The sequence below is a fragment of the Pocillopora verrucosa genome, chromosome 5 (genome assembly GCF_036669915.1).
Source record: "Pocillopora verrucosa isolate sample1 chromosome 5, ASM3666991v2, whole genome shotgun sequence".
NCBI classification, from domain to species: Eukaryota; Metazoa; Cnidaria; class Anthozoa; order Scleractinia; family Pocilloporidae; genus Pocillopora; species Pocillopora verrucosa.
Window position 1 is genome coordinate 24,107,363 of NC_089316.1, and position 12,227 is coordinate 24,119,589.

The 12,227-nt window shown below is 36.7% G+C and overlaps 2 protein-coding genes across 5 annotated transcripts in view; one reads left to right on the forward strand and one right to left on the reverse strand.

Moving 5' to 3' along the window:
- LOC131776306 (uncharacterized) overlaps positions 1–12,227 on the reverse strand; it is a 174,881-nt gene that overhangs the window by 67,529 nt on the left and 95,125 nt on the right. The gene's annotated exons all lie outside the window — the stretch shown is intronic.
- On the forward strand, positions 1,907–12,074 carry LOC131795537 (adhesion G-protein coupled receptor G2-like). Of its 3 annotated transcripts, none has more exons than XM_066166236.1 (19): positions 1,907–2,084; positions 3,223–4,155; positions 4,320–4,735; positions 4,813–4,872; positions 5,499–5,694; positions 6,115–6,222; positions 6,424–6,511; positions 6,784–6,877; positions 6,968–7,017; positions 7,730–7,856; positions 7,950–8,053; positions 8,385–8,487; positions 8,597–8,747; positions 8,859–8,940; positions 10,153–10,219; positions 10,559–10,647; positions 10,919–11,039; positions 11,344–11,385; positions 11,498–12,074. In XM_066166236.1, the coding sequence occupies exons 1-19, from the start codon at positions 2,027–2,029 to the stop codon at positions 11,639–11,641; spliced, it is 3,033 nt and encodes a 1,010-aa protein (XP_066022333.1). In that variant the 5' UTR covers positions 1,907–2,026; the 3' UTR covers positions 11,642–12,074. The 3 variants fall into 3 exon arrangements, with proteins under 3 accessions (XP_066022333.1, XP_066022334.1, XP_066022335.1); XM_066166237.1 differs by having other exon boundaries at positions 6,787–6,877; XM_066166238.1 differs by lacking the exons at positions 10,153–10,219; positions 10,919–11,039; positions 11,344–11,385; positions 11,498–12,074.

The following is a 12,227-nucleotide window of genomic DNA, read 5'->3' on the forward strand; positions in this document are numbered from 1 at the left end:
CAGGTGCTCTTAGCTATATATAAACGCAGTCATAATTTGGTGGGAATGAAGATCTTGTTTAATTTATGCGAATCGCCTAATGGATTTTTCAGCTGTCTTCGCATTTGGATTATGATAAGGCTTTGGAAACATGGACCAAGAAAACAAAAAAACGTATAGACGGTTAAGAATATATGAAAGTCATATATTTGAACTGCGGATAAAGACGTGAATGAAAGTGATCCTCGCAGTGATGTGCAAAAAAAAAAAAAACGTATGTCACACAAAGATAGTAACGTTTCGAAATAACAAGCTCTCTGACTAGTTAAACAGGGTTTAATTTCGCGATGGAAATGCAGGGTAAGCAAACCTCAGCAGCAATGCCGATTTTAATTTTGCCACGAATTTTCGGATCTATCTGAATTCCCGTGCTTAAGAAAAACAAGAAGAAAATGATCTATTTGAAATCAGTGTGCCTGCTGCGTGTAGCCGAGTATTCATATCATAGGCGTTAATAATAGTAAAAAACTGTATTTAAGTACGATCACGTAGTGATTAGGGGAAAAAAGGTGGACAATGTTAAGTCTTTCGAATGCTTGCATAAAATATACCAAATTCATTAAGAAAGCAATATTCAATCAAACATATCGAACATGATAGACAACTTCGACTGAGGTGTTTTAGATTATCATTCCACAAAAAGAATATTTTGCATTGGAATTATTTCACTCTGTGAGTTTTCCTTTATTCTAGATCATTTCCCAAACATTTCGAAAAACCCTAAGGGAAGTCTGAAACAGCTGGTTAATAACAAAAACATTTATTAGCTTTTAGGTATTAACCAGTCAATATTTAGGAAACGGTTAATCGGAGTATTGTTCAGAACTGTTATGGTCGTATTCAAAAACACTAAATTATTATTGTTATTATTAGAATGTGGGTTGCAATTCAAGATCGCAATGAACACAGTTGTATATGAAGAAAATTATTTTTCATGTATATCTTTTTTTCAGGTTGTCGTTATTTTCGAGTCAAATAGGCGTATTGCGAGCATTTCTTAAGCGATAAGGTCGATTGGGTATGCCAATACTAGTTGTTTCTTTAGGTCTTCGAACGCGTAAAGTCGGCCTTCCCTACAAAATCCTCTTTTTCCCACGCGGATGTATATTCCGCGTGACTATGATTCCTAAAGTCTAACACTTAAGATTTCTCGTTGTTACTCAAATAATTATTTGATATATTGGCGACGAAAACAGGGAACACTCCTATCCTAAGAATCAATTTCTAACTCTGTCAGTTTTTGAAGTAAGACAACTAATTAAGCTTTGGTGAGCTATTATCTCCATTTATTGTTCCAAGAAACGAAAAACGTCACATATTTTGTCAATAACACCTTCTAGTGCGTGACACGTGCAGGTGAGATCTACCACTCTGCGCTATTTAGCGAGTACCGTTAGGAAAAGCGAACAAAAAAATATATATTTATGATCGACATCTTACAAGTGGAGGCGCAATTGTTTCGAAGCAACTCCTAGTGTTCTTAACGAAACCTAATTCGACGCACAGGGGTTAAATAAACAAAGAGTGGCAACTGTCAGCAATCGATAGTAACATTAAAATGAATAAAACCCGTCACCATAAGTTGATATCTTTAGCCTAAGGATATATCATTAAAACATGTTCTGTTTTCGCCAAGTAATGTGTATCCCATGCTAAACTTTTGAAAAAGCTTTAAAATTCGAATTAAGCGTTTGCTGAAAAGTTTGTTTCATTTCTGTTATATTTTTTTAACCTAAGTAAAAAGGCTTAATGCGACTAAATTTCGGTAGAAATACCCGACGAAAATAATTTGCATGACAATCCATTTCTCGTAGTGTATGTCAACACTGAGTAAACGGCTGGTTCTTGCTAAAAGGAGAATTATCACAAGCTTTCAATTTATATTAGCAAAGGATATTTCGGACCGATCTCCAGCCAATGACAGTTTACTAGGGGGTTGCATTTGGTTCAGCTTACAGGAACTAAACTCACCCAAAGGAAAAAAATAATGATGACGAGAAGTTGCCAGTTGTGGGGAACACTCCTGTTATCAATAACTATGTTGAGTGGGTACCAAAGCTCCTTTTCATAGATTTATTTCATCTAGAATGCATCCTAAGCGAACTCTGAGGAGTCTATCTCATGGCTGCTCTTTAAAAAGTCTTCGAAATATAATTCAGCGCAAACAAAGACCGCTAAAACTTAGAATAGCTTTAGATTAGACGATCCTTAATGGCAGGTGGCCATACAGGCTTTTTTTTGAGGAAGCCAAGACCAAACATGTCAGGGGATGTATTTCAGGGAGCCATTTTATCTATGTGTCATTGAGATACAGGCTTAAAGTTTTTTCTAACTCATGGGTCTATCATGAAAAAGTGAAGTTTTTGTGCAAACACGCAAACGATGGTGGGATATTTTAAGCCGGATTTTATTTTTCTAATTTAAAGACATGCAAATTCTGTATTGGCTAAATAGAAAATTGAAATTTAGGTCGCCTCTCACCCGTCACAAACCACCAAGCCTTGCAGCTTAACAATACCATTCAAGTCTCTCAAGTCTTGTTTTTTCCTTTGCAATTTTCATATGAGTCAGTTTTTCCAAGGTATTTAATTTTTTAAGAATCTGTAAACAATATCTGAGAAGCCAACGTCGTTATGCCAAAATTTTCTCTACACCCAGGGATGCTTCATGTATTTATCAATTCCTAAGCTGCAAAAGGTAGTTATGGAGAAAATGTCTACTCTTTAATCTAGCAAAGCCTGCCTATCTTTGCAAAAAAAAAAAAAAAAGATATAAACAAAAATTAAGTAAATAAACAAAAGTATAGATGGATAAATATAAATTAACGGCGTTAATAATACAAAATAAGATAAAGTACTGCGATATATCTCACCTTTATAAGACTCTAAGACTGTTAGTTTTTTTAAAAAAAAAACCGCTTTGTGTTAACTTGTATTCGAAACTTCTGTCAGCTTCGCGGTATTGAAGACTCGCTTTGAACGAAATGACGTACGCAATCACTCGGCTGTAAGGGTAGTTTCCATGAAAATTATACTCAGCAGTTTTATACAACAGTGGCATAAAGTTGTTTATTTACGTAACGAAGGTATTACGATGCCTTTGTATTTTTCGTAACTATCGTCATCATTATTTTCATATTTAGTATTCTTACGTTTTGGTTCTGGTCTTGTTTTTTTGTTTCAGGTTTTGCCTTGGGCAGTGAAGATTGCGATTCGAATAAATGTAAATCGGAAAGTGAAAATGGAGGTGGTCATTGTAATCTGCTCGGGAATTGCAGCAGTGGTAATTATTCTTGTTATATGAAGGGGAAAGGGTGGAAACAGACGTGCTATGCTGAAGTAGATGTGTGTGAAATGGATCTGGAATGTGGAGATAAAGATTGTGAACAAATCTGCAACGCTGATAAATGTAACCTGGCCTGCAGCAGGGGAAAATGTAAAATCCAAAAGTGCGAAGGTGACGTAAAGGAATGTCAAATGGCTCTAGAATGTAACAATCAGAATTGTGACCAAACCTGCGACGCTAAAAATTGTAATCTGAACTGCTGCGGGAAAAAGTGTAAGACACAAAAGTGTGAAGGTAAAGGAAAGGAATGCGAACTGGATCTAGAATGTAACGGTCCGTATTGTGAGCAGAGCTGCGACGCTGAAAAATGTAAATTGAAGTGCAGCGGGGAAAATTGTAAAATACAGAAGTGTAACGGAAATGAATGTGAAATGGATCTAGAATGTAACAATCAGGATTGTGAACAAATCTGCGACGCTAATGAATGTAACCTGACCTGCAGCGGGAGTAAATGTAAAAAACAAGAGTGCAAAGGAAAAGCATGTAACATCATTAGCAGTACGCCAACCAGTTCTCGTGATAAGCTAATATGCCGTGGGAATGGTGAATGTTGTGGAAGACTCATGCCGTCTTCCATTGCATGGTCCCTCACGACGAGAATCTTTAACATCGACTGTGGCGCAGGTAAAAGCTGCGATTACACCAAATGTTCAGATAGTCACTGCATCACTTCAGATTCATACACGTCAAGTATCGTTACATCTATTGGGGCTTCAACAATTCAAGTATTCGCAACGAAAATTCCAACAGGACATGGAACAGAAGCTTACAGTGAGTACCATAATAAATTGAACACTTAAAACGCTCTTTTTTTGTTTTACGAAAAAGTGTTTAAGATTAAAAAAAGAGATAGAAAATATGTTCTTTTAAAATTCGTTGCGCCCTACCATAGTGTCAATTTTTATTTTGACTATTAAATTTTCTTTAACATTCAGCTCTGTTGCAGTCACTGTCGCAGTCACCTTTATCATTAATCCTACCTTCACCATTACCATCATCTCCATCACATTTATCATCAGCAGCGGTGTTACAAGCAGGGGCATTAGTATATTTATCAACATTATCACCATCATCATCAAAGCCAGCAGTAGGATCAGCATCAGGATCATCAGCAGCAGCATCATCGGAAGCAACATCAACAACAGGGGTAACAGCATCTTCATCAGCACTATCACCATCATCATCAAAGCCGACGGAAACATTAGCATCATCATCAGGATCATCAGCAGCAGTATCAGCAGCTGCATCATCATTATTGTCATCATTATCAGATACATCGGCAGCTGGATCATCATCGTCTTTGTCTCTACGGACTCCTCTGTCACCGACGTCGGAGGTTGTTAAGAATCGGGTAAGCAAAGTATTTCCCTCAAGCATTTTATTTATGACGTTGCTGTTTGCCAACTTTTTTTTCTTGCTTTATCCCAGGCAAAAGATTCTGTTTCCAAACTAAAAGGAGAAGAAATCAATAGAACCAGGTCCTTGATGGTATGAATTTACTACTTGCTTATCTTTTATGACTAAGCCACTTAGTTTATGTTAAATGCGCAATGATTAGAAAGACTGACCAACGTATTGCAGCAGTTTCTATGCTTGAAAAAAACTTCGAGTTCATTCGATCAAGACCAAACAAGACTGTATCATTGTCGCCATCGTCATCATTATCATTATACTTATTATAGTTATCATAACAGTATTATCGTCACTATCGATATCATTATCATTTCTAAGATAAGAAAAGGCACGAGTAAAAAGAGCGATTCCCGAAAAAGATATTCCGACTCCTTGAACGAGTTTTTGGACACATTTTTAACTTGTGCACATCCAACACAACATTTGGCCATTTTACTGTATTTTTTCTTTCATCCATTTTTGGTCTGATTCATTTCTTTCTCATTTTTTTGTTTCATAATCTAGATAGGAATAGACGAAATATGGGCCTTGCTAGCATATTGAATGCGTTGCCGTTACCTCAAACCGTTTTGTTAAATGTTCTACCGCGATCAGGGGTTTCTGCGGCTGAATACTCATGGGACGTTCAGATATCTTGTTGACTCACGCGGATCCCAATTTTTAGCGTCTTACTTTAACAGATATATGTTATGTTGTTACAGGAGGCTATACGGATTTTTGAAGATTTCATCACCAGTATCCAAATCCTCCAAAAACCTCTTACCAAAGAGGAAATCAAAGTAACAAGAAATTCCATCTTTACGGTGGCAGTCGCCTTAGAGGTATTCGCCCTTAATTATGGCAAACACCAAATGATTGGAGCGAATTCTTCAGTGGAGATAAACAGCCGCAAACTAGGTGAGTCACAGCATGATCATTTGTTCGGATTTGAAATAATCCATTACTTTTTTATTGACTGACACAACGACCAATAACATAATGGCTGCTCTGATGATTTGATTTTATGGGACTTGTTGATCAGTGCTGTACGCGGATGAAGCCGGTTCATCCCTCCCATTAACCATTTATTTTTATCAATCATAGTGATAGATTTTTCGGCGATTAGAATGATGCAAAGCCTTAAAACCTCAACTTTCCGATGTCTTAATGATCTATAGATTATTGTACTTTTTAGAAGATTACGTAATAAATACATAGCTTTCAAACAAGTATAGTTATCATATTAGGACTATGACTAATTTTCGGATTAACATGAAAAAATATTTCTTCGAAAATGTGTTACTCTTAATTTCGTCTTAATTTTTTTTCCTCCATCAGTGTTGGCTATACAAAAAACCTACCGCAAAAATGCTAATGACTTTTATCTTGGGAAACAAGAACTGCAAGCGAGCCTGGACGTTTCCTCTAAAATCTTTAGTATCAACGGTTTGTATTTAAATCTTCGATGTGCTACGACAAATCACAATCTTTTATTCCTCTCCAATTTTTGTAGTTTTGAAATACATCTACAATTACATACAAGTTTGTTTGTTGGTTTACATGATCTGTTTGATTCAGACATCCGAAATGGCGACTTGGATTTCATATTGTCATGCTGTAGTTTTATTGTATTTTTTACTTTTTTAGTATCAGTACTTGTCGGGATCGTGTACAAGGATCTCCATGAAGTATTGTTTACAGATCAACCCTTCAGAACGCTAACGGGTACCACAGGGTGAGGTTACCTCCTAAAGTTTCTTAACCAATAGCCCCTTCCATCGAAAATACACATTAAAATAAACTCCAGAGGTTGAACCTATAAGGTCGTAGATTTTTCAAAACCCTGTTGAGAAATAATTAGTCATATGAATCAATGATCTTTTCCGTGTTCGATAAATTAGCCTTTAAGTAACACTGGTTTGTATAGGCTCCTTGCTTGCTATTGTCATTGAAATAATTACTATACTTTAAATAAATATTTTTCATACTGGTTCTCTATCTCCTCAGAAGGTATTTGGACTCCTGGATAACTGCCGTAGCTTTAGATCCAAAACCAGAAAAATTACAAGAGAATATCATCTTAAGGTTCAGAAATCTGAAGGTAAGAACACGGTAAAAATCAGTATCAATTGTTTTACGTTGTGATATTTATTCAGAGTATATCATTTTAATGTTTATATTCCGAACACAGATTCGTGAAGGAGAGAAGAAATGCATGTTTTGGAGTGGCTTAAGTGAAAGGTAACAGCTGGAATGTATTTTTCATCCTGTTCCAGGAGTAGTTGATTCTTAATTCTCAAATTATGAAGAAAAATGTAATGAATATTACATTTAAATGGCTGTTTTTCTAGGTTTACTATTAGCTGTCGATAATTTCTCACTCGACTTTGATGAGACTTTGAAACTTTCCCCACGTTCTAAAAAGGCCTTTCAAGATCAATCTGTTTGTTCTTTAAATGAAAGCATTGATTTGTAACTGCTGTTTTTCTTTTTTCTTTATCCATAGCTATATCTAGATATCCATAGCTTTAAGATTCCTTCCATTTATTGTAATTATAGGTTTTATTGATTTGCTTGTCTGCATTGTCGTGTTTGTTTGTTTCTCTGTTTCTTGCCTTGCTTGTTTCCTTGTTTGCTTTTTCACCTAAGTAAGGGTGTATTGAAGTTTGACGAGTCATATTAAGAATTGTGCGAAGCCCAAATATCAATATCATCAGCATACCACTTGCCTCAGATTAACAGTGCTAACAGTGATCACTCAAAGGTAAATCCATCAGTGACAAGGAGAAGATGTCGACAAAAGCCAAATTCGAAAGTACTCAACGATGTGTAGAGGTTATGAACTCGGTGAAAGTAAGACAGAAATTAAACCTATCGGTTCCCCAATGAGTTTTTTTTAAATTTTTCTTTTGATGATGAAGATAATTATTATTTATTATTTTATTATTTTCAGTTCAGGCGGATTTTCAGAGACTGGATGTTACTCAGTTACTTCGGAAAGCAACTCAGAAGAAACAGTTTGCAGCTGCAATCATTTGACTCATTTTGCTGTCTTACTTGACTACAACGGTAGCCCAGGGGTAATGAGTTTATTCTCTCTTACCTTTAGCATTGGTAATAGAATTTCGTTGGATTAAGTAAAAAAATTGCTGTCTCCTCATCTCTCTTTACAGCTCACAGAGGAAGACGAAACTATTTTGGAAATTATCACCTACGTGGGACTGAGTCTTTCCATCTTCGCGATTCTTTTGACAATTATTCTATATTCCTACCTCACGTAAGTACGGTAACCATACGCTCAAAGAACTAAGTCTTTGCATGAACTTAAAGGCTTTAGGGCTTAGAACAGACAAGTTCTTTAAAAAAAAATAGATTTAATTAAAATGTGTATTGAACAAATAACAGTAATAACGAATAAAGGTGATTAAAATGTAATAGAGATTAATTAAATTTATGTGCGAAAGCGGGTAAGATGTCTAAACTAGTACAATACAAAATTAGTGGAATACCTTGTCAGATATTGCTTCGTTTTGTTTTTGTTTCTGTCTCGCCTTTGGTTTTTTTCTGTTGGTTTGTTAGTTTTTTTTATTGCTTGCTTGTTTCACTAGCGACGTATGGCAACCTTTGACTCAAATACGACTGAGTCTTTCTGTGTCCCTTGGAGCTGGACAAGTAATCTTTCTTACCGGCATAAACGCCACAGAAAATACGGTAAGTGTTGTATTTATCTATTCGTGGTTTATCTGCTTTTTAGGGGCTTAAAAAATTCTTTAGAAATTAATATGAAAAAGCCACAAAAGCTTTTTTTTTTCTCTCGCAGGCTCTCTGCGTCCTAGCAGCAGCTTTCTTGCAGTATTTCCTGATGGCAGCTTTCTGTTGGATGCTGGTGGAAGGAATTTATTTCTTCCTGTTTGTCGTGAAAGTTTATAACATCAACACCAAGATGCATATGTATCACTTCATATCATGGGGTATTTTTATTTCACTTTATTTAGATTATTATAAGCTGCTGAATCGGAAAAGCCTCAAAATTGGACGCGTGACTTCTCCAGTTGCGCTAACTTTCTTCTTCTTATGTTTAGGTTTACCCATCATCATGGTTAGCATTTCAATAAGCATCACCGCTGGAAAAGATGGAATTAAAAGCTATACCAGTGAAAAATAGTATGAGAAACGGTCAATAATACACCTGCAGTTTGTTCTCTCATCTTCCTCTTCTCTCTCTCTCTTCATCCTCTTCTCTCTCTCTCTTCATCCTCTTCTCTCTCTCTCTCTTCATCCTCTTCTCTCTCTCTCTCTTCATCCTCTTCTCTCTCTCTCTCTTCATCCTCTTCTCTCTCTCTCTCTTCATCCTCTTCTCTCTCTCTCTCTCTTCATCCTCTTCTCTCTCTCTCTCTTCATCCTCTTCTCTCTCTCTCTCTTCATCCTCTTCTCTCTCTCTCTTCATCCTCTTCTCTCTCTTTCTTCCTCTTCTCTCTCTCTCTCTCTTCATCCTCTTCTCTCTCTCTCTCTTCATCCTCTTCTCTCTCTCTCTCTCTCTCTCTCTTCTCTCTCTCTCTCTCTCTCTCCATCCTCTTCTCTCTCTTTCTTCCTCTTCTCTCTCTCTCTCTTCATCCTCTTCTCTCTCTCTCTCTCTTCATCCTCTTCTCTCTCTCTCTCTTCATCCTCTTCTCTCTCTCTCTCTCTTCTTCCTTCTCTCTCTCTCTCTCTCTTCATCCTCTTCTCTCTCTCTCTTCATCCTTCTCTCTCTCTCTCTCTTCATCCTTCTCTCTCTCTCTTCATTCTCTTCTCTCTCTCTCTCTTCATCCTCTTCTCTCTCTCTTCATCCTCTTCTCTCTCTCTCTTCTTCCTCTTCTCTCTCTCTCTCTTCATCCTCTTCTCTCTCTCTCTTCATCCTCTTCTCTCTCTCTCTTCATCCTCTTCTCTCTCACTCTCTTCATCCTCTTCTCTCTCTCTTCATCCTCTTCTCTCTCTCTCTCTTCTTCCTCTTCTCTCTCTCTCTCTTCATCCTCTTCTCTCTCTCTCTCTTCATCCTCTTCTCTCTCTCTCTCTCTTCATCCTCTTCTCTCTCTCTCTCTCTTCATCCTCTTCTCTCTCTCTCTCTTCATCCTCTTCTCTCTCTCTCTCTCTCTTCTTCCTCTTCTCTCTCTCTCTCTTCATCCTCTTCTCTCTCTCTTTCCCTCTCTCTCTCTTCATTTAAATAATCAGCATTTCACGACGCATTGCTGCTGTTTAGATCTCTTTCCAGTTTTCCATCACAACCCTATTTGTTTTCTCTGGGAGTTGTCTTGTTTTATCGTGTTGTTGTGTTTGATTGTGTCGTGCTGTGAAGATTAGTTTCTGTAAATTAATTTTTTTTTATACACTCGTTTCCAGTTGCTGGCTTTCCTCAACAAATAACCTGATCTGGATCTTCGTCACATTTGTAGCTTTCATTGAAGTTGTGAGTCTCTGATTAATTGACGCCTCAATAATATTGTTAGAGATTTTCATTGCTAAACGACTATCGTCTTTCAAAAGAATATCAACTCCAATTGATATTACCTTGCGTCTTTCCAACTTCGATCCCCCTTGGCCTGCGTATGAACCAAGTAATAGCGTGGCGCAGCACAGGGTTCTCTGTCGCCCATTACAGAGACGCAGTAATGCGTTGGCTAGCTGGACGCAGAGGGTTTAATTTTTTTATGAAGATTCAGACCTCTCTTTCTTCAACCGCTCGCAACGAGACGAATGACAATTATTCTGTTGTCGGTGATGCATTTATATTCCTTGCTTTTTTCAGCTCAACATTTTGATACTTGTCCGAGTAATAAAGGAGATGAGCACATTAACACAACCCACGGGGGAAAACAACAATACACAGCAGATACGGTAAATAATAGATAAATTTAACATTTATTAGATAATTGTGATAAACTTCATAAAATTTGGAGGGGAAAGGTAAATAATAACCAGTTTCTACACAGGCTCCTTTGGTAATGTGATCATATTGTTGTCGCATTTAGTTTAGCAGTATTTGTCTAGATTCCACTCTGGTTAGTCTGCGACGATGAAGCAATACAAGTTTGAAAAAAAAAGTTCATTCACGTGATTGAAAGGAACGGTTTATCGATACTCATCACATATTGTTGTCGTTATTCAGACTTGGCATTAAAACATGCGCGGTGATGATCCCACTGCTTGGTGTTACCTGGCTTTTTGGACTTTTGTTATCATTACACAAAGCTTTCGCCTACATTTTCACCATTTTCAACTCTATTCAGGTAAGCTTTCGGTAAAAAAAATCAGTCGATATTAAATTTTATTCATCTGTTCACATACCTAAATGCTCAAAGTACTCTTTCACCTAAAAAAAGGCTCTTTGACATTGGTCAGATGATATTGCCTTTTCAAAATAATTTATCCAACAGCAGACAATCTTTATTGGTTTACAAGATATGCGACTTGCTCTAATTCATTCTTTCGCCACTTTTATTCTGGTTTTATCTCAATGAAACGATCATATCGTTATCATCTTTCTCATCTGGATTACAAGAGACGTTATACTGATATAATTATCTGTTTCAGGGAATCCTGATTTTCCTTCTTCATTGTGTGCGGAACAGCCAGGTGAGATGAATATCAAACTGAGGATGTACATAGGGCGAATTGTGAATTTTTTAGACACCAATAAAAAGTTGGTGGGTTAGCAATTGATATTTGGTCGCCTGTTTATCTGCAGATTAGAGAGCGACTGAAAAGGAAGATGAACATCGTTTTCCCATCTGCTGCAGATCATGGAAACTCTGCGAAGAAGAACTCACAAGTTAATCCAATTGATGCCGGCGAAGTGTGTGCAATAAAATTGCAGTCCTTCAAGGAATAGCACAATACAATATTCAGTGATCCAATTTAAACGACTTTTGGTGATAACGTTCCCCCATCTTTAAAAAACGAAAACTCCAAAAGGAAAAGCTCACGGGTTAATCTCAGTGATGTCGGTGATGTGTGGGCAGATAAATAGTAGTCTTAATATGAGTTGGAATAATAATCAGCGTAAATAACTGGATTCAAAAGAACGAAAATGAGAGTCGATTTTCTAAAATCGTATCGTACATTCAAGTCTCACTTGTTTAACACTAATACACATTTTACTGTATTCCCTTTAAACCACTGTTGACTAATATTTAAGAACGACCCACATTTTGAGTACACAAGGTAATACTAGGCTGCTTGTGAAAATACCAAATACGATCGTTCTTTTGTGATAGCAGAAGTAAAAGTCGAGTTTTAAGATTTATAATTAATAAGTGAATTAAATCAACAGATCAATAAATAAATAATTGAAAACGAGTGGATGAATGATATCTTTTAGTAATCTGGTATATTTGTTCGCATAACGAGGCATATTGTACCCTTTCGAGTCAGAAAGTGAATTTTGATCAGTTTGGATTATAATCGTTAGAATTATT

What these genes read in the sequence shown, in the direction of transcription:
- LOC131795537 (XM_066166236.1), top strand. Translation starts at nt 2,027, where the DNA reads ATGATGACGAGAAGTTGCCAGTTGTGGGGAACACTCCTGTTATCAATA. An exon ending in ACATGGAACAGAAGCTTACA is followed by an intron (nt 4,156 to 4,319) that starts GTGAGTACCATA and finishes TTTAACATTCAG; the next exon opens with CTCTGTTGCAGTCACTGTCG. An exon ending in ATAGAACCAGGTCCTTGATG is followed by an intron (nt 4,873 to 5,498) that starts GTATGAATTTAC and finishes ATGTTGTTACAG; the next exon opens with GAGGCTATACGGATTTTTGA.